Source organism: Passer montanus, unplaced genomic scaffold (assembly GCF_014805655.1).
Source record: "Passer montanus isolate IOZ18808 unplaced genomic scaffold, ASM1480565v1 scaffold46, whole genome shotgun sequence".
In the NCBI taxonomy this organism is placed as follows: domain Eukaryota; kingdom Metazoa; phylum Chordata; class Aves; order Passeriformes; family Passeridae; genus Passer; species Passer montanus.
Window position 1 is genome coordinate 5,987,870 of NW_024369485.1, and position 18,597 is coordinate 6,006,466.

Sequence of the window (18,597 nt, forward strand, 5' to 3'; positions counted from 1 at the left end):
TGCTCCCTGCCATTATTTCTGCTTTGTGCTCTGATTTCACAGAGTTTCCACCTCTGCTGTCACTTCCCAGGAAGCTCTTGATCTCTCACATTAAAGCCAAAGGTCGATGCAGAGACTTGTCTTTATACCAATGATAACTGCATTTTCCACATGCTTTTTGTGCTGGCAAGGCTGTCACTCAGCAAAGCCTGAAGCTGGTTCATTTTCATTCTGTTCTGTAAAAAGATAGATGTATAATTCCTCCTCCCTTTCATATTTTCCTCCATGTGAAATTCAGGACTTTCAGCAGATGAAATGTAAGGCCTCAGATAAGCAAAATAACAGCAGCAACAACAAGAAAGGCACAAGAATTGACCAGGAGGAAACTGGTCCTCTTTTCCAGAAAGGCCATAAAAGTCCAGTTACATTTTTGTAGTGTAAATATTTCTGATTTTTTTTCTCCTGGCATTAAATTTTCATGTTGCTGAGGAAACAGTCCACAGTGAAAACACTAAGAAATGAGATAAAATTTGCTACAACCATTAGATCAGAGCAGAAGGAGGGACCTGAGGGTTTTTTGGTTTTTTTTTTTTGGGCTGGGCTTGACCCAAACCAAAAATTATTTAAAAAAAAAATAATAATTAGTTCTAGCACAGTGTGACCAGATGACTGGGGGGAAATTAAAGAAACCTGAGAAGTATCTTGAGGCTAAAGTTATGGTCACATTATCACTGAAACTATGGGGAAAACAGAAACTCTCCAGCAACATATTTTCAATGTTGGAGAACTGAGGCATTTCTTTTTTTCTGGCCAGGATGTTGTTTTGGCCAGGATGTGCGGTATAAATTATTTTATTCACACATGCCTGGGTTGTACAGTGAAAATCATTCCATCACACATGGTTCTTTACTAGACTTTTCACATATTTATACATACAAACCCCAAAGAAATTCATGTTCATTGGTCTTAAATTACACAATTCTTAGTGTTTGATATCTAATGGTTATTGATTCCTTCACCTTTGACGTTGATTAGGACCTTATTCTTTGGTTCTCTTATCAATCTTTTCCCAGACCAGGTGTCTCCAACTGTCCCAGAGGGAGATGTTCGTTAATGCTCATTTATCTCCTCTGTATCTTCTGGCTACTCTCAATCTGTAGATTTTAAGGCTTCATCAGGCTTTACCTGGTGAACAGAGTCTTTTGAAGAGAAACTTCCAATTCCCCTTCCCCTGGGCAAAGGTGAACTAAACAAACCCCTGACGAAAGCCACATTAAAAAAAAAAAAATGCATCTTCTTCCCTGCAGGTCCTGCAGGCACATCTGTTGGGTGAGAACTCTGTTCTCCACATATTGATTGATTAATTACCTCGAGACAGCTTTTGTTAGGGATTATCTGTGTGTTGCTCTGAATACATTTTTGCAGTGAGATACTATCACTGGCTATCCTCAAACCTCAACCTGTCACAATTTTCTGTTATATTTATAAACTGTTATTCCATATTTATAAAATGTTATTCCATAAACTGTTAGTGTGACTCCTTTGAGGGCTCTGGCACAGGCAGCATGCTTGACAGAACTGATAACACACTGACTAGGAGCAGGGGGAATCCAGGAGGGGCCTCTCCTTCTAAATTGAAATAGGGATTTTGCACTGAAGGTTCAGAAGATTCGAACCTTAACACTTAATCGAATCTGTGTGAGGGTTCAGTCACGGTGGGACTATACTCTATCCCCTGGAGCAGAGACTGTGGGCACAAAAGGATGGGGAAAATGGCAAGGCATTGATGCCATTGTGCAAGAACAAGAGTCATTTGTGAAAGCAGCACTCTCAAAGCTTAAGAGAGTAATTTGTCTTGACACTGAACAAAAAGTGTTTGTTATTTTGAGACACATCCCAGTGAAATGCCTGAAAATGTTTTCAATTGTACATATTGGTGAGAGAAGTGCGAGAAGTCTTTGTGATTCCATGGTAACTCATAGATAATGTTAGTGAAGCTACAAGTAATCACTCAAATGTTTGTAAGTTCATTGAAATTACAGACGTGGTTTTATTTACTTAGCTCCTGTCATATCTTACAGATTGTTCCAGTTTAACTAAATGCTGATTCAAGACCTGCTGCCCACGCCTATTGGAATGAATCTCACCTTGAGCAGGAAACTGCTACAACATAAAGACTTAAAACAATTGTTGAAACAAGCTCAAGAAAATGGACAAAGGACTCTGGTCCTTGTCCATCACGATGTGGAGAAAATACATCACATTTTGGAACCAGTCAAGAAAGATGCAGAGAACAGTGGTTGTGGGATACCCTTTTCAGATGATCACCAGCTGCTACAGGAATTTGTTGTATTGGTATTAACCCTTTTGCTTTTTGTCTTGATAAATGTATTATATGTTAAAGATTGTATTATTATGAGGCAATTAGCCTATTGGCCACCCCTACAAATATCAGATAATCCATGCATACAAATGCTTGAAACACTCTTGAACTCCACTTGGATATTGGGAAGCTTGAGTGCTACAGTCATGGGGTTGATTAAGTGGGAAAATGGGGGGGAGTTAGAGACATTTAGGGGAAAATCTTGAGGCTAAAGTTATAATCACATTCCAACAGAAGCTGTAACATTAGGAAATTTCAGGGTAAAATGCAGTTGCTATTTCCAGGAGGGAATGCAGTTGGCAAGCACAGAATTCATCCCATGGTAGTTCCCCCTGCAGCCTGAAGCAGATGCTAAGGAGGGGTGAAATGGAAGGTGGAGCAGGATGGGGATCCATGGCCAGGCTCTGCTGTGATCCCTGCAGGAATGGGAACTCTTGTAGGTGACAAACCACACAGCAGCTGCCAGGCACAGGATGGAGATGTCCTGTTCCTCAGTCAGCAGCTGAGGGGAAATCGCTCTCCTCAGATGAATCCCACTCTTTGTACTCTCATTGTAAAGGTGTGACACACCTCCATCCCAAAGTTACCCACCCACAAAGTGAGACCACCCCTCCCTGAGCACACACTCTCTATTTTGTTAACTGTCTTTGAGAGCAAAGTGAGGGAATTTTGCACCAATCAAGAACAAAAGTATGTTTGACTAGAGTCACTCAAGCTTCACCTAAGTGTAAAGAAATAGTCTAACAGTGAGTTAAGAGGGGGCAAGTTAGGAAAGGCTCCACATAACTTCTGGGATGGGTTCATGGGGCTGATCTTGGCTTTTCCCCCATGGGCACACCTGTTGGGTAGGATCCCTGTTCTGTACACATTGATTATCTCAAACTTTCACTGATGATCAGAGCCTGTGTATCCCTCCAAACCCGTTCTTGCACTGTCAGCGACAATCTCTGCCCCCACCCTGTGACAGTCTTCTGTGATCAGTGTGTTTGTTAATAAAGTGTGTTATTCCTTAAATTGCTCAGCCTGAGTCCTTCAAGGATGCTGGCAGACAATGGTAGTTTATAAAATGACAAAATTAAAAGCACTGAGACTAAGAGTGTGGGGAATCCAGGGGGATGGGGGTCTTTCTTTCCAGACTGATATAAGGGGTCTGGCTCTGACAGCTGCTGTCACAAGTCCCTGGCCAGGTTAATGGACACACCCTGGGCTGTGCAGGGGATCCCATTCCAGGGCAGCGGCAGGCGGCTGGGCACAAGGGTCTCATCATGCCTGGGGCACTGACACATCAATCATAATAATACATTTTCAAAAATAAAGTATAAAGGGCTCCAGGAGATCCCCCGTTTACGTGGCACACAGATATTGTGAGATCTCTGTGTCAGTGCAGCGCTGCAGGGGGAAAAGCCCTGACATTTCTCTCATCTGATGGTATCCGGTTGATCGCGGTTTCAGATTTGGTGTCATGGTCAACACTGCGGGCGAACGTGTGAAATCTCGTAATACGATTTAATGAACTTTGGATAATAAACCGGGGAGCCCGGCTTCGCCGGCCCCGTTCGGCTCGGCTCGGCTCGGCTCGGCGGAGCCTCCCTCGCTCCTGATTGGCTCGCTCACCGCGCGCTCCCCTCTCTGATTGGTGGGAAGCCTTGCCGGCGGGAGCGCGCGCGTTGGGGTTGCCGTGGCAGTGCGGGACTCTGCGCCGCCGGGCGCGGAGGGATCTGGTCGTGCCGCCGCCCCGTCTGTCTTCGGCGCCAGATCAGGACTGCCCCAGCGTTGTCCCCACAGGTTTCTGTGCCCTGTCCCCACCGGTAGCCGGGTCTCTGTCCCCACGGGAGGCCGGGTCCCGTCCCTACGGGCGGCGTGTCCTCAACCCGAGAGGCTGTGGGTGATGGACTATGTTTTTCGGTCAGGGAGGGGCGCTTTGGCTGATGTGAAGTGCGATCAAGGCGCGCCGCCATTTCCCCCTCAGCGGGGCGGTGCGCCTTTGGCTTGTCTGGTAGCGCTGTGCCGCTGCCTCTGGCTCTTCTGGGGCTGTGTTCACCGCCCCAGTGAGGGACCCCGGCACGGGGCTGGTAGGTGTGGGTTTTTGCTGGCCGCCTGCTCTTCCCTGGGGCCTGCAGGAGCCGCCTCAGGGCCGGGCAGGGTGCGGGGCGAGCCGGGCCCAGAGGGTCTCAGCCTTTCCCTTTCGCCGCCTTTGTCTCATCGCTGCCTCCCAAGTGCAGGGCCGGGCCAGGACCCTCCGGGCATGCACGTGTTAGCTCAGCATTCACGGTGTAAAAGGTTCTGTTCGCAGAGCTGCCCTGCTCGCACTGGAGACTCGTGCTCTCACCGCTCTCTGCAGATGAGGCAATGCGGGGGCACCAAGTAAAGGCTGTGCTTGTGCAGGGTGACATCCGTGCAGTGACTCGAGAGCCTGTGTGGCTGAACGGGGTTTTGAGAGGACTGAGGCATATAGGGGGTGCTTATATTTGTCACAGAGTGATTAACATGTGTTTCCTCAAAGCTGCTGCAAAGCCTCGTGTTTGGGCACAGAGAGTGTGAATTTTAGCAGATGAGTGTTTGGGGGAGAACCTCGTTTTCCTGAGGAAAGAAGAGAAACCTGTCTTTAAAATTTACTGATAGAGAGCTGCACTGCTGACAGCACAGAAGGATGCTTGTTTATCTAACAAAGATTTTTAGGTTATTCTCAGTTTAATTATCACAGAATGGTTTGGGTTGGAAAGGACCCTAAAGATCATCTAGTTCCAACTCCCTGCCGTGAGCAGGGACACCTTCCCCTGGACCAGGTTGCTCCAAGCCCCATCCAGCCTGGCCTTGGACACTTCCAGGGATCTGGCACAGTCAAACAAATGTCCTGATACAGGACAGCCAACCTGCTCATGGGATTTGGCATCTGCAGACTGCAGCCACTGGATTGACTAAATGCTTGTTTTATCCACTCTGGTTCTGGAAATCCTTTACTCTATTTCTGTCTAAGCCTGTGATTAAATCTGTGGATTCAAGAGCTGCAAAACAGCTGCTGTCTCATGTCAGTGAGCCCTGCCTTTGCAGAGAGGAGGGCTGGCATCTCCCAGCAAGAGTCCCAAAAAAGCAGAAAAAGAAAGTATTAAGATTCAGTACAGACTTGAGTTATGAAGATTGTCTGTGGGGGGAAATCTGCTAGTCTTTACCCCTTGTGGGCTCCTGGAGGCAGATTGCTGCAGAGGCACATCCTCTGTGTTTGCTCTGTTTTATCTCCCCTGGGATCCCAACTCTGAGGAGGCCAAGCACCTCCTCTGCTTTGTGCTCACTCTGTGAGGTGGATGGGCTGCTTGGAGTTGGAGGAAATCTGTAAATGGTGGCATGGCACAGGAGCCTGTGGCACCTGGGCATGTGGGCAGGATATATTGCTCGTAGGAAGGCGCGTTGGAATTTTCTAATGCCAAATCTATAGCATGTCAGGTACCCAAATCTTTTCAGCCCTTGCTGTTTGCCCGCTAATTTTGTATCAGAAATTGGTTCTGTGAGGTTTGCTTCTCTTCAAGCTGGCACTGAGACTGATGTCATTTGGGTTTTGCCTTTTTTTAATGTGTTCTCTGTATTCTTCACTGATACATTTGTAACTCTGTCACTCTGTATTAGTACCTAGTTTTTCCAGTACTTCTCCATGGCCTTTCCCTCAGCAGAAAGACAAAACAAATTCCAGAGCTCCAAGCCCCAGGAGGGGCTCTGGTTCTTCCTGTCTTGGTTCTTCCTGGGAGCCAAGGCTGAGAACAACTCCTTGGGATACATTCTCATGGACAAAGTACAGCTAGTGCTGAAGGGGGGCTCCAGAGAAGGGGCTTGGCCCTGGGGGAATTGCATCACCAGTTGTCCTCCTAATTGGTGCTTTTTATCAATTATGCTAATTTCCTAAAACCTATAAAAGTGTGCTCACCCCTGGGAGGGCGTGGGCTTGTGTGGACATCTTTCCATAACTGCCTCTGAAGGCCTTCAAATAAAGATCCCTTTTCTATTACCTCCTTACTGAAATTATCTTGAGTTTCATTTCCAGTTTGGGAAAAAGGCAACAGAACCAGGTGACTTCCTCAAGTCCCTTCCAACAGATGCTGTCCTCTGATTTCTGACTTTCAGTCAAAAGAAAGGAAAACATTGCTGTGAGGATGGGGGAATATCCCAGCAAATGTTTTTGTCATGGTACAGAATATAAAATGAAAAGGGAATATAAAGTGAAACAAATAGAGATGTAGATTACAGACTTTACCTTGAACTGATGGTAAGAAATTTGAATCTGCACTCCAGAGAGGTAAGCTGGGAGTCAGATATTGTCACTAAAGTGCTGGATTGGACAGAATTAACTCTTAAGTGTTGTCTCCTAAAAAAAAAAAAAAAATTATCTTCTATGAATACCTGAGAGTCTTCTCAGATTCTTATAACTAGATGTTGCAAAAAATAATTGAATACCAGATTTTTATTTCTTTTTTAATAACTGCAAGATCTGTCTGAAGACTTGGGGTCAGTATCTCTGCAGAAATAAGCTTTTCTTTTGTTCTGTTATTTACCTAACTAATGTCAATCCATTGTTTCCTGGAAGAAGTGTGTCTCCAGTGAATCTGAGACAAACAGGGGTTTAAATGGAGGTTCCTGTAAGGAGCATTTTGCCTCTGTGGTTCCACTGTCTCTGTTATAAATCAATCCAGATATCCTGATGCACATACAAGAGACAAGATGGAATTTTCTGGCTGGAGCTGAGTTAGCACTTCAGCATAAGCTTCATCTGGTAGAACTAACTTTAAAAAACAATAAAATGTAGCCATAGTGGGATGTGGCAGTTACTTGAAAGGAATTTTATCTGATTGAAAAAGGAAAGAAGCAATAGTCTGGAGGTGAAATTTGATAACTCTGAAATGTTTCCAAAGCTGACAGGCATTTTCAAATAATTTGTCAATCACTGTTCTTTGAAACAAAATGTTCTATCCGTGGTGTGTGATGAGGACAGATGGTTCCACAGAGGCAGTATCTGATTGTAAACCTGATACTTCATCTGTGTTTTACTTACTGAGACAGCAAAATGCTGCAGGTATCAGCATTAGAAGTCCTTTAGAGTTCTGATTCACTGCTCAGTAGGAATTGTAAGAAATTTAGATTTTTCTGTTAATAAAATAGTTTTTAATGGGTTTTGATGGTTTTATTGTTTTTCCCAGACCAATCCAGCCATGGGTAGTGTGAATAACTCAGAAGGTCCCTGGCTCCAAAGATTTGCAAATGGGAAACCTGTGAGAAAACCCAAGCGGCAAAAGCCTTGGAGGGTGAGTGATGCCAGCATTCCTTCAGCTGCAGGTTCTGCTGTGAGCAGCACAGAGAGCAGTGGCTGTAACTGGGAGCCAGGAGTGTAATTGGGCCCCCCAATCCCACTGAAATCCTGACAGTGTTTTCTGGTCTGTGCTCCCAGACTTCCATGCCTGGCACGTGCCTGAACTCATCTGTGAGCCCTGAGCAGGAGCTTTGTGCTTTGTCTGTCCCTCCACAGCACACTCAGAAATGGGTGTTGCACTTGTATTAATTCTTGCCATTGCATCCCAGTTTGTGCCTTGGTTGTGGAACATGGGTGAGAACCTGACCTTTGTAAAGCAGGTTGTCCTTTTATGCAGATCTTTTCCTTTCTTTACATTTATCCAGAGGTTCTCCTCAGCACCAGCAGAGTGGCACAGCCAATAATTTTGATTGCAGCAGATGTTTTGGAAAGAAAAATATTGCCAAAGATTGGCTAAGACAGAATGAAGGTTGTCTGTTGTGTGAAGATATGAGTGAAGGAATTACATAGAAATTATGAAGGGAAGAATGAAAAATTGTTATTTTCAAAGTTCAGTAAAATCTGAGAGATATTTTTCATGGAGAAGGAGAACAAAGAATTCCAAAAATAGCAACAGGTTAAATGGCTTTTATTGAGCACTTGCATCCTTTTGAGCCAGCTTTATTAACTTACTTGCAATTTCATGTGTGAAAAAGTTTCCCATAAAACCTGAAACAAGCTTGTGACTAGTTAGAATCACAGACTCATGGGACAGCCCAGGCTGGAAGGGACCTTGGAAGATCATCTGGCCCAGCCTTTCATGGGAAAGAGACACCAGATGAGGGGATCCAGCTCAGGTGCAACTGCACCTTGAACACCTTCAGTGATGGGGACTCCACCACATCCCTGGGGAGGCTGTTCAGTGAATGATTGATCTCACTGTAAAAATTAATTTTTTACTTTGAGATGAAACCTCTGCCAATGCAACTTGTACCTCTTAGCCTTTGTCTTCTTGCTGTGGCTTCTGGTGCAGTGAGAGCCTCTGTCCTCTTGCAGCTGCTCTGTAAGCATACTATGATGAGGCTGCCCCTGGGCCTGCCCTTTTCCAGGAAAAGGGACTTCATTCCATCAGTCAAAGCAATGAAGTACTTTGGTTCTTAAGGATTTTTCACATATGTATCATCCTGAAGGAGAGCTCTTTTCCTGTTCAGCAGTGATGGTTCTTAGGTGGAATGATGGCCATGTCTTTGTGCTGCTGTTACAGTACTGACCTTAAAAAGGATCTGTGACAAGGTGAAGTGAATTCATCAGGCATAATACAACATATCAGTTGTTTCAAATAGTAGGATGTAAGAGTCTTGAAACATGGCAGAAATTTAAATTTCCTCTTTCTCTTTTTTTTTTTGGTGGAATTTTTAATACTTCTTGTTGTTTTCCTTGCTTGCTGTGGTGTGTCCTGCTCATCTTAGTGTAATAAACCTGTAGGAGCATGGAGCTGGTCAGCAGGCCAAGGCAGACATGACTGAAAACTACACTGTCAATTGGAATTAAAAATCAATATTGAGCACAGGGAGTAGCAGGCTAATATTCCATTCTATGCATAAAATGCATTCCATCCCCAAATACAGATTTGGTCTGCATTGCCTGTCCTCCTTGTCTGGAATGCAGGAGTTAAAGAACCACAGGTGAGAAACAGTGGCAAGGAGGAAGTGGTGTTTGGTGGTGGTGAGGAGCAGCCAAGGAGGTTTGAGCATGTACGTTCCAGTTCTCATTCCAGTTCTTCCAACACTCTTCTGTTGCTACTTAACCCAGCTGTTCAGAGCAAATCTTGCAAGGATTTGCCAGCTGGGTTGTGGTATAATGTGCCTTTAATCACGACACTGGTAATTATTTTTAATTCAAAAGTAAATCTAACTCCTGCTCTAAGTCCTGCTTTCACCTCATGTGGGCTTTTGTTCATGTTTTGTTAGGCAGCACCTGATCAAAGCCGAGACATCATTGCTTCTGCTGAGTGCATCTTGGACAGAGAGAATTTTGTGAGGGTAAGAACTGCTCTTTCTTCATTTGCTGTGTGCTTTCCTGCATGTCGGTATTTTTAGTTCCTAATCAGTGATTCATGAGAAAATGTTAATTGCTTGTATTCTTGAAAAACTAATTTAGAGTTATGAGCTTCTGATCTCTTCAGTCTACTCTGGATAGGACTGAAGTAGTAACCCTAAATGTGAATCCCAGGTGGCTTGAACTGCCTGTTTGCACTAATATTTGTCCTGTGGGTGTGGTAATTTGTGACAGTGGTGCTGTGAGCAAAGGACAGGAGGGCTGCTCTGACCTGATCCAGCAGATTGCCAGTGCTGCAGGGAGGGTCCTTCTGCTGCCTGTCTTGCACAGTCTGGTGCTTGCAGCCTCCTGCTCTGCAGTGATTTCAGCTCAATAACCTGATGGGAAAAAGTGAGTCATTTTCTGCCAAATTTGCACCACAGCTTCAAAAATTAAGGGTTTGAATGCCAAAGCTCTTGAAAGGGCAAGGTTGGAAATAAGTGGTGGGAAGTGGAGAGAAGGAGGAGCAGAAGGAAGGGCTGGAAAATAGATGCCTTGGAACAGTGAGCAGTCAGGTCAGCCAAGCTGCAATCCTTTACATGTGGAATCTTTACTGTCATTGACCAATAGTTTCTATGGTTTTTATTTTCCATTTCTTAAGGAGGTGGACAGATATTTGAAGCACAGTGATTTCCTAGATCTGAGAAAGACAGAGCTTCTCTACAAAAAATATCTTGACAATGTTTCAGAGCCAGTTATGCAGAAGATTAAGGACCAAATGGACAGCCAGTCAGAGAAAGAAGTGTGGAAAAGGAGACGAGAACAATTCTCTCAATATTTAAACTACTGTACAAAGAAGGTATCAATGAGAAACACATTTCTGTCATGGAGGGGGTTGTATACAGAGGGTTGTGGACAAGTTCAGGGGTTTAGCTGTTATTCCCTGTTTGTTGAGCAACCTGGAGTTCAGATATACCTTGCCTGTAACCTACTTTTCCCAAGGACTTCTGTAATGGTGATGTTCCAACTGTGCATGTTGAACAGCAGCATTGCTGGGTGTAGTGAACACGTGCTGGGGTCTGAATATGGTGAGACACCCTCCTGAGGTGTGTTTGTCTCTGTGGGCTGGACCATTTAGTGGGAAAACCTTGAGCTCTGTCAGCTCAAACCACAGGCTGAGTGAGCAGGGTGAGGGCTGCAATCTCAAGTCTCAGGAGTTACTACAGCAGTACTGCAACTCTGTTGGCAGAGCATGAGTGAAATGATTTTGTGGCCTTGGATGCTACTGATCAAGCTTCATAAAATAAAAAATATGGGAACAGGGAGATAAAAAAAAAATTTTGTTAAGTCTGCAGACAGGTAATGGATCCAACTCATGGATTTTGTAGTTCCATGTGTTTCAGTATTCATAAAAATTGCAAACTGCAGTCACTGTAGAAAATACTTGTTAGTTTTCTTTGTTTTGCTCTTACTTTGAGACCACTCTTGAATATCAGATCCCACAACTAATCTTTCTGCATCTCAGGAATGAAAAAAAAAGAGAAAAATAAAAGCAGTTACGTAATCTGCCACAAAAATAATACTTTATGAGAGCAGGCAGTTGTTGTCAGTGGAAACCACTGCACAGTGGAGTTGTGAGACTGTAAACAACCTACTTATCCAGAAATAAAAATACCATGGGAGCTGTGTTGTTTTGAAGAAACCAAACTCTTTTTCAAAGGCCTGATGTGGCAGACCCATGGAATGAAAGAACTGAATCAGTCCTACTGCTGAAGTCCTGGGATTTAGGCTGTGCTGGGGGTACTCTGCATATCTGGGTCTGCATCAGTCCATCTTGCAAGCTGCTGTGCCAGGTCAGGAATTTGCTGGGTGCCCTCCAGAGACAATGGCTGATGTACTGGGATGTGTCCTTCTGCCTGAAGGACAGCATCAGTGATCAGCTTCTACCTTTTCTCCTTGCTCTGTGGTGTCAGGTCTGTCACCAGAGTGTCTGAAAAGCAGGCTCAGGCCCTTCATATTTACAGGACACATTATTTGCATAAGTTTGCGTTAACTGTGGCAGCTTATGATAAATTTTGCAGAACTTGAGACACTTGTGTGGATTAATTAATGTCGTTAATTCTGGATGTGTTTTCCCTTCCCTCCCTTCTTTTTGCCCATTTTCTTTTGCTTTTCCTGCTGTCAGCCTTCTCCTTCAGTTGTGGCAGCGTTGTTGATGAGGTGGAGCTGTAGCCTAGACCATGAAGTGTGGGTTCAGGTCTTTATTCCAGTGTATAGATGGAAAAGCCAGCTCATGCAGCCAGACATGGAGCTGGTCTCTTGCAGACCAGTGACCTGCCTAAGGCTGTGGCTGTTTTTCTTTTATTTTTAATATCTGTTTTGCTGACATCACAGAATATTTTGAATTGGAAGGGACCCAGAAGGATCATCGTGCCCAACTCTTAAGTGAGTGGCCCATTCTGAGATCAAACCCATGACCTTCGTGTTATTAGCACCATGCTCTGACAAACTGAGCCAATGTCAGGGCTTCCTTCTCTGGAAAAACATTTTTCAATAAAAAAAAATTTCCATTGTCTTGACTGTCCTATTTAAGGTTAGCATTTTAGCCTGTCATTATTTCTGGATGCTTCATGAAATCACTTGTTATGTATTTATGCCTGTGATAAATTAAAATAGATGGAGGAATTTTCCTGTTACAATTCAGTCACTTTCTTTCTGAGGTGCAGTGTCTGAAAACTGGAAATTCTTTTTTCACAGAATTCACAGATTTCAACCACCTCTGGTGCTGTGTTATACTGTGCCTGGCTCTGTCCCACCCAGGCTGGCTGCTCTCACTGTTGTAACCACCAGTAGCTTCTGAGACCTGACCCAGTACCTGCTTCTCCCACAGGGCTATGTGTTTTTGGATGATTATGACCCATCAGAGTATGATCCATTCTTCCAGAAGACGGGCACAGACGGCTGGAAGGCGTCAGCAGGTTTGGAATCCCACTTTGATCAGCAGGAGGTTAACAGAGCATGTTACTGATGTGCTGCTCTAGGGGAGCATGTTCTAGTTTTACTAACTCACTCCTACTGCATTTAAGCCCAAGAGTGTTTGAACATGGTTTTCACCAGGAACACAGTCTGGATCTATACTAAGCCCTAAGTTTTTGAGGCACAGTAGCAATGGCAGGGGGAGATTTGTTTTCCTCATTTCAAATCCATTGTAGCAGCACAGGGAAGATGTCCTGTCAAAGGAAAGTTGGAGAGTTCCCAGGCAAGCTTAGTGTGTGCTGTGTAGAAGGAAATAATCTGACAGCTCAGCTGATCTTTACAGAAGCATGGCAACAGTTTTTCCTTCTCTTTAAAGGATGGAATTCATCAACGAGCACAATGACAGAGAGAGGCAATGATGTCACCTGTACTCCAGCTGACCACAGCAGCAAGTACAGCCATCAAAGGTACCCTTTACAAAACAGGTTACATGCACTGCCAAAGCAAGTGAGAACAGGCCAGGCAGGTCTTTGGGCAAACTGCAATAAACTTACTGTCTTAAACATGTAGTTCTGAAATGTTGTTACCCAGCAGCCAAAGAAATGTCTGAGATGCTGGGCCTCTTCTTGCCAGATCCACTTCAATGCTCTACAAGCCAAAACCTCCTGAGCTCAATAAAGACAGTGCTGGTATTCTCTCTTGGAGACAGTGTTCAAGCAGTAAATCAAACTTTTAACACACATCGTAGGTGTTTTGAGAAGGCAGGAAATAAGTAGGGGAGAGGAGATGGGAAGTGGTGTTCAAAACATCTGGTGCTTTCTGGAGAGCTGGTGCTGGGCAGTGCCTTCACAGCTGCTGCCAGTGCCCTCACCCTGACCCTCTCCTGTGCCAGTGCAGCCCCATCTCCTGCTGCTGCAGCTGCTCAGCAGCTCTGGGCTCAAAGCCTGGAAACAGAATTTTCTCTGTCCTCCAAACTCCCATTGTACAGACACAATCTCTCAAGAGTTGCCAAGAGTTGAGTTTTATTTAGGATTAGAAATACTGAACCACAGAAAACTGTTAAATGTAACAGAGGTTGACTCAGTAATAGGAGGGTGCACAGATGGCGACTGGGTGGGAAACTGCCAGACTTGAAGAGGAATTTCTGCACCCGTGGAAAACAAGGGCACAGGCTGCTCAGAACTGCATGCTGTGCTTCTGCAACAAAGCAGTTTAAAGGAGGAAATAGAATGGTTGCAATGTAACAAATATTTATAAACAAACTTTCTTTTTTTTTTTTAAACCATCCCTGATTTGGTGCCAAGAGAAAGTTTTTGCTTTCATTTCAACCAGTTCATTTTACAGTCTATATTGGGGTAACAGCTCCCCAGAGCAAACCTTTTAAACTTGTGATAAACTTTCCTTGAACAAATCCTATAAGTTTTTCTCATTATTTCACATTCCCCTGTACAATAAAATATACTTTTTTAAAATCACTATGCATCAATAAACATCTGTAGACAAATTCATAAACTTATATTTTACTCTCTATATACATGTTGGCAATGTCAAAGCTTCAAGATTCACATGGAGGTCTGCAGACCAAGGAAATGTACACAAATAACTTATAATTAGGAAAAAACCCAAAGAGCTGAAGAGCATTTTGCCACATCGTTGTGGGTCACAGTATTTAAAATATTTTTTTCTAGCTATTCTTCACAACCACATTGTCTCAGCAGAGAACAATAAATCAAACTGAAACAGAAAGAAAAATCAAGTAGCAGTTGCTGATTCCAGTGCAGAACTAAAGTCAAGTAAAGAACTACACTTGATTCTTAAAAGAATATACAATATATTGGAGACTTCTCCAGTGCTAAGGCTTCTTCAGCATTTAACCATTAAAACGATCATCCTGAGATGGGAAAATTCCAGTGGATATCACTTTAAAGATTTCAAATGGAATGATTCTAGTGCTGAGCTTAAACCATTCCTCAGTCTGTCTGTCAGACTAAGTGGTAAAATATACAAACAGCTTGGTGCCACATTTCTACATAATACTTTTTATGGCCCTGATAATGGAAACATTGGCATCCAAACCCAAGCTATTCCAAAATAATAAAAAGGCACTGAGCTATAGTACTGTATTTACAGTAACATTTGTGTTTGCATAGATCAATGTCAACTTGGAACACTGCAGGGAACTAAGCACAACCAGGAACTAAGAGGAAATACAGAAGCAGCAGGAATTCTTGCTTAATAACCAGCGTGGGACAAAGAATTTTTTACCAAAAGACGTTCAGGCTCTTAGCTTTAGTTGTCCTTCATAAATTAAAAAAGTGTTCTTAGAGGAGTGTTTTCTGATCAAAGAGCTGCAGGTCAAAGCGCACCCACACTTCTCCTGTTGGAACTTCATGCAGCAGTAAGTGTTTAGTTGTGGGGCCTTTGCTTTCTTGTTCTGTTCTGATTTTTGCTACTGGAACTTCAGTGCGACCCAAAAAATCTGTTGGGCAAACGAATTAGAAACTTCATTAGGCAAAGCTACTGACCATAGAAAATATGAGTGAGGCAGGTTAGTGCAGTGTTGTGGGGTGCATGCTCAGTTCCAGAGCACTGCTCCCAGGCTTCCAGTTGGATTGGACCCCAGCCCTGTGTAAACCAGCCAGCAGTGACAAAAAGGGGTCTTTTTGGAAGAGAACAATGCTATGGAATTAGGATGTCACGGTTTGAGCTAAGTGCTTTAAAAATACTCTTAGAAAATACCCTTTCAGAAACACAATTTCAAGTGTTCTTCAATTTCAGAGCTGGCTGGTCAGCTAACACTGATGGAACTTGTTTGCAAAGCAGCTGAGGTGCTCAAAGACAGTAAAAAAATAAACTATTTTGGCTCAGCCAACTTTGAATTATGCCTATATATGATGCTTTTTACTAGAACGATCTTCAACAATTACCCCTTCTAGTAGGTTTCAAGTCCTGTTCAGAAATTATACACCTTCTGTGTGGCTATTTATTACATGACATCTTTGTGTGTGTGTGCATTAAAAGGTTCACTGTGGACTGAAAAACGAGACTCAGCTGTCCAGCCAGACTCACATTAACCCACAGGAGAAAAAAGTGAGCTATGGTTACAGACAAGGCATCTCAGGTCAAGGCAGCTCCCTGCAAATGTGCAATAATTGACTGTGTGTCAGAGCCCTGAAAAAGCACTTAACCTTTTAGAGAATATGAGAAGCAACTGACTGCCAAAAACGTGTTCAGTTTCCAAGCAACAAGAAAGCTGATCAAGCTGTTGCTGTGAAAATATAACCCAGGACCTTCTTTTTGAGCACCTATTGTGAGTAGAACTTCTGCTTCCAACTTGTCTGTCTCCTCAGTCTGACAAGAAAATAATTCTGTGTCTGATACAGAAGCCAGATTGGGATCAAATCTGATTGCCTGGAGTTACTGGCTCTGGAAGCTGTTGAACCTCCTGAGTACTGAGGCATTGTTTTCACCCAACATTTCTCAGGCAGCAGTCAGACCTACAGGCTCTTGAAACTGCTGCTGAGGAACTGGGTAGCTCAGCTAACAAAAAAGCATTCTTTGCCTAAATACTCACACTTACCATCAGGTGAGAACTGATCCCTGTCAAACATGGTGATACACAGGACATCCTGATAGAGATCCTTGATGAAGAACTGGCAGTTGAAGTTCCACTTGGGGTTCAGGGTGTCCTGCAGGGTCCTGGTAGTGTAGCTCTGTGAGCCCATGCTGATCTCACAGTATGGGTTACTCTTCCCTAAACACAAAATACAGAGTGAATCCCCTGTGCAGTGCAGAACCTCCCCCTCCATCTGCAGCCTGCCTGGACACACATCAATGCTGCTGCCAGATGATGTGGATCAGGCAATCCTATATCCCAGAGCAGCACAGAGCTGGTTCTTCACTCTGTCCTCTGAAGCTAAAGAATGGCTATTTCATACAGAAACTGTAGACAAACCACAGGGATTCCCAAATGACCAGCTCCTCTCAGCAAGCCATTCCAAATGTTACAGGAATAAAACTGCTCTGAGACTGTTTCCCTCACTTACCATTGGGCTTACAGGCCTTTAGTTCTGTTGCTTCAATCACGTGCACCATCAAGCGTCCTATTCCTGAGGTTTTCTGTGAACGAGCTGGGAACAAAGAGGTCAGAAATAAACAGATTGGTTGGAACTGTAAGAACTGGCAGTAGGTCTGAAGGAGAAACTGGCATCCTCCAGGAGATGGGTGGCTCCTGTATCCAGGTGGACAGAGGGAAATGCAGAACTCAGTGGGTACCTTGATAGGCCTTTTCACGTTTCCTCTTCTCCGTTTCAATGTACTGCTCTGACGCCGCTTTGATTTTCTGGACCCAGGCAGTCCTGCAGAGAGCAATCCCTACAGTCAGGGTCATCCTACAGGCAGCAAGACCTTCAGTGACTGCCCCACTCTCCTTCCTCATTCTCCCCTCCCTAAATTTTAGAGGCATCACAAATCAAGTCAGTTCATGGACAAAGATGATGGAGTTTTTTGACTTAATCTTATGCCAAATCAGCCTCAATAAATGGACATGGAGCTGCTATTTTACTAAAGACTGCTGGGTCACATTAAAGACTGCTCAGGACTGGGGAAGAGTCCTATCGGATGCTGGATTTTGCAGCCCTAAACTGTTCTTTGATACAACTGAAACATCAAGGAGCAGCAGATGGGGCTGGATACTGCAAGAACTGCTGCAGAAGCAGAACAAAATCAGAGAAAACTTCTCATTCAAATGAGAGTCAAGTGAGTTTATTTCCTGACCAAGAGACAGCTCTGTTCCTGAGCTCGGAGTCCCTCTGTCAGCTCACTGGAAACAGCCTGCAGCATCAATGAACAAGTTTAAGCTCAGATTTGTATTTTCACTACTCACCGCTCATTAATGTTGTCAGTTTTAAGTGTGTAAACTCTGTCAATGTGTGATATGTGAAAAACTGGCTCATCACTTGAAGGGTCTGTGGGCAGCTTCACGAGGACTTCATTAAGGAAAACCGGCTGAAAGAAAAGCAAATGTCACTGTGGCAGCATCACCCCCTGACAACAGGCAGAAACTCTATATGCATGTTTAAATACACTGTTTTACTGTAGGGAAAATGGAAGTCATAGGACACAGGACAAACAATGAGATTACCATGTAAAGGATTCAAGAAAGGGCTGAGAGAAAAACTTTTCTGGCAATTCACCCCATTCTTGTTTCCTAGGCAAAGAGCTTTGTGAAAGGGGAAGGAGTATGCAAGCAGAGCTGCAGTGTGGAGCTTGGAAATCCAGGAATCTCTCAGGTTCTCTGTGGGAAAGCAGCCCTGATACTTAAGTTTATGTCTCCAGTTTCAGAATCTTGAGAACACACAATGTGTGGGCACAGAGACTAAAATTTTGCATCTTCTAATATTTTCTGAAGGACAGGAATTTTCTTGTGGATGCAGGAACCTGTGCAAACTGAAGTCAAGGCTCCTGCTTCTGAACATCCCCCTCAGCTGTTCAGGCATGATGCTACTTCTGCCCCTTCCCCCAAAGTGGATGGAGGTGTTAGTTAAACCAGGATGCAGAAGTCTGTCCTTTTCCAAGTACTAAGCCAATATCATTTTTATGCAAGTTGTTTGCCAGAACGTGCCCATGTGACAGCAAAAGGGGCCACACAGCTAATGCCAGTGGGAGAGCAGCATTCCTCATCAGAAACCAGGACCCACTGTAGCAACACTTGGAGCACCTTGACTCACTCACCATTTTGTACATTTTGAACTGGGAGTTGGATTTAGGGCTGAACAGTTTATCGGATCCGGAAGACACAAACTGTTTAACCATGTAGGTGAGCAGCAGGAAGTCATTGAAAAGGAATCCATACAGCTCCTTACTGCTTTTGGCCTTGTACAGCTTCCCACTGTGCAGGAGCTTCCGTGGTCCCAAGCAGTTTGTGAGGGAGTTGAACACGGGTTGCTGG

General features: G+C 44.1%; 2 protein-coding genes across 16 annotated transcripts in view; one reads left to right on the top strand and one right to left on the bottom strand.

The window, feature by feature from the left end:
- Window positions 1–4,158: 4,158 nt before the first annotated feature.
- FAM228B (family with sequence similarity 228 member B) overlaps window positions 4,159–18,597 on the top strand; it is a 32,652-nt gene continuing 18,213 nt past the window's right edge. For 3 of the 7 annotated variants that reach the window (XM_039721650.1, XM_039721648.1, XM_039721649.1), the window contains exons 1-6: window positions 4,159–4,434; window positions 7,546–7,650; window positions 9,605–9,676; window positions 10,333–10,530; window positions 12,562–12,649; window positions 13,024–13,114. In XM_039721650.1, the coding sequence (XP_039577584.1) occupies window positions 7,558–7,650; window positions 9,605–9,676; window positions 10,333–10,530; window positions 12,562–12,649; window positions 13,024–13,114 (542 nt within the window). In that variant the 5' untranslated portion in view covers window positions 4,159–4,434; window positions 7,546–7,557. Of the gene's footprint in view, window positions 4,435–7,545; window positions 7,651–9,604; window positions 9,677–10,332; window positions 10,531–12,561; window positions 12,650–13,023; window positions 13,513–15,668; window positions 16,215–18,597 lie in introns of those variants that run through there. The other 4 variants (XM_039721647.1, XM_039721646.1, XM_039721645.1 and 1 more) reach the window with 4 other exon arrangements.
- Window positions 13,646–18,597, bottom strand: part of ITSN2 (intersectin 2) — a 79,978-nt gene continuing 75,026 nt past the window's right edge. For 8 of the 9 annotated variants that reach the window (XM_039721643.1, XM_039721641.1, XM_039721642.1 and 5 more), the window contains 6 exons: window positions 18,381–18,593; window positions 17,533–17,654; window positions 16,923–17,005; window positions 16,694–16,777; window positions 16,228–16,401; window positions 14,969–15,126 (listed from right to left, as the gene is read on the bottom strand). In XM_039721643.1, coding sequence (XP_039577577.1) covers window positions 14,969–15,126; window positions 16,228–16,401; window positions 16,694–16,777; window positions 16,923–17,005; window positions 17,533–17,654; window positions 18,381–18,593 — 834 coding nt within the window. Of the gene's footprint in view, window positions 15,127–16,227; window positions 16,402–16,693; window positions 16,778–16,922; window positions 17,006–17,532; window positions 17,655–18,380; window positions 18,594–18,597 lie in introns of all 9 variants that reach the window. The other variant, XM_039721638.1, reaches the window with a different exon arrangement.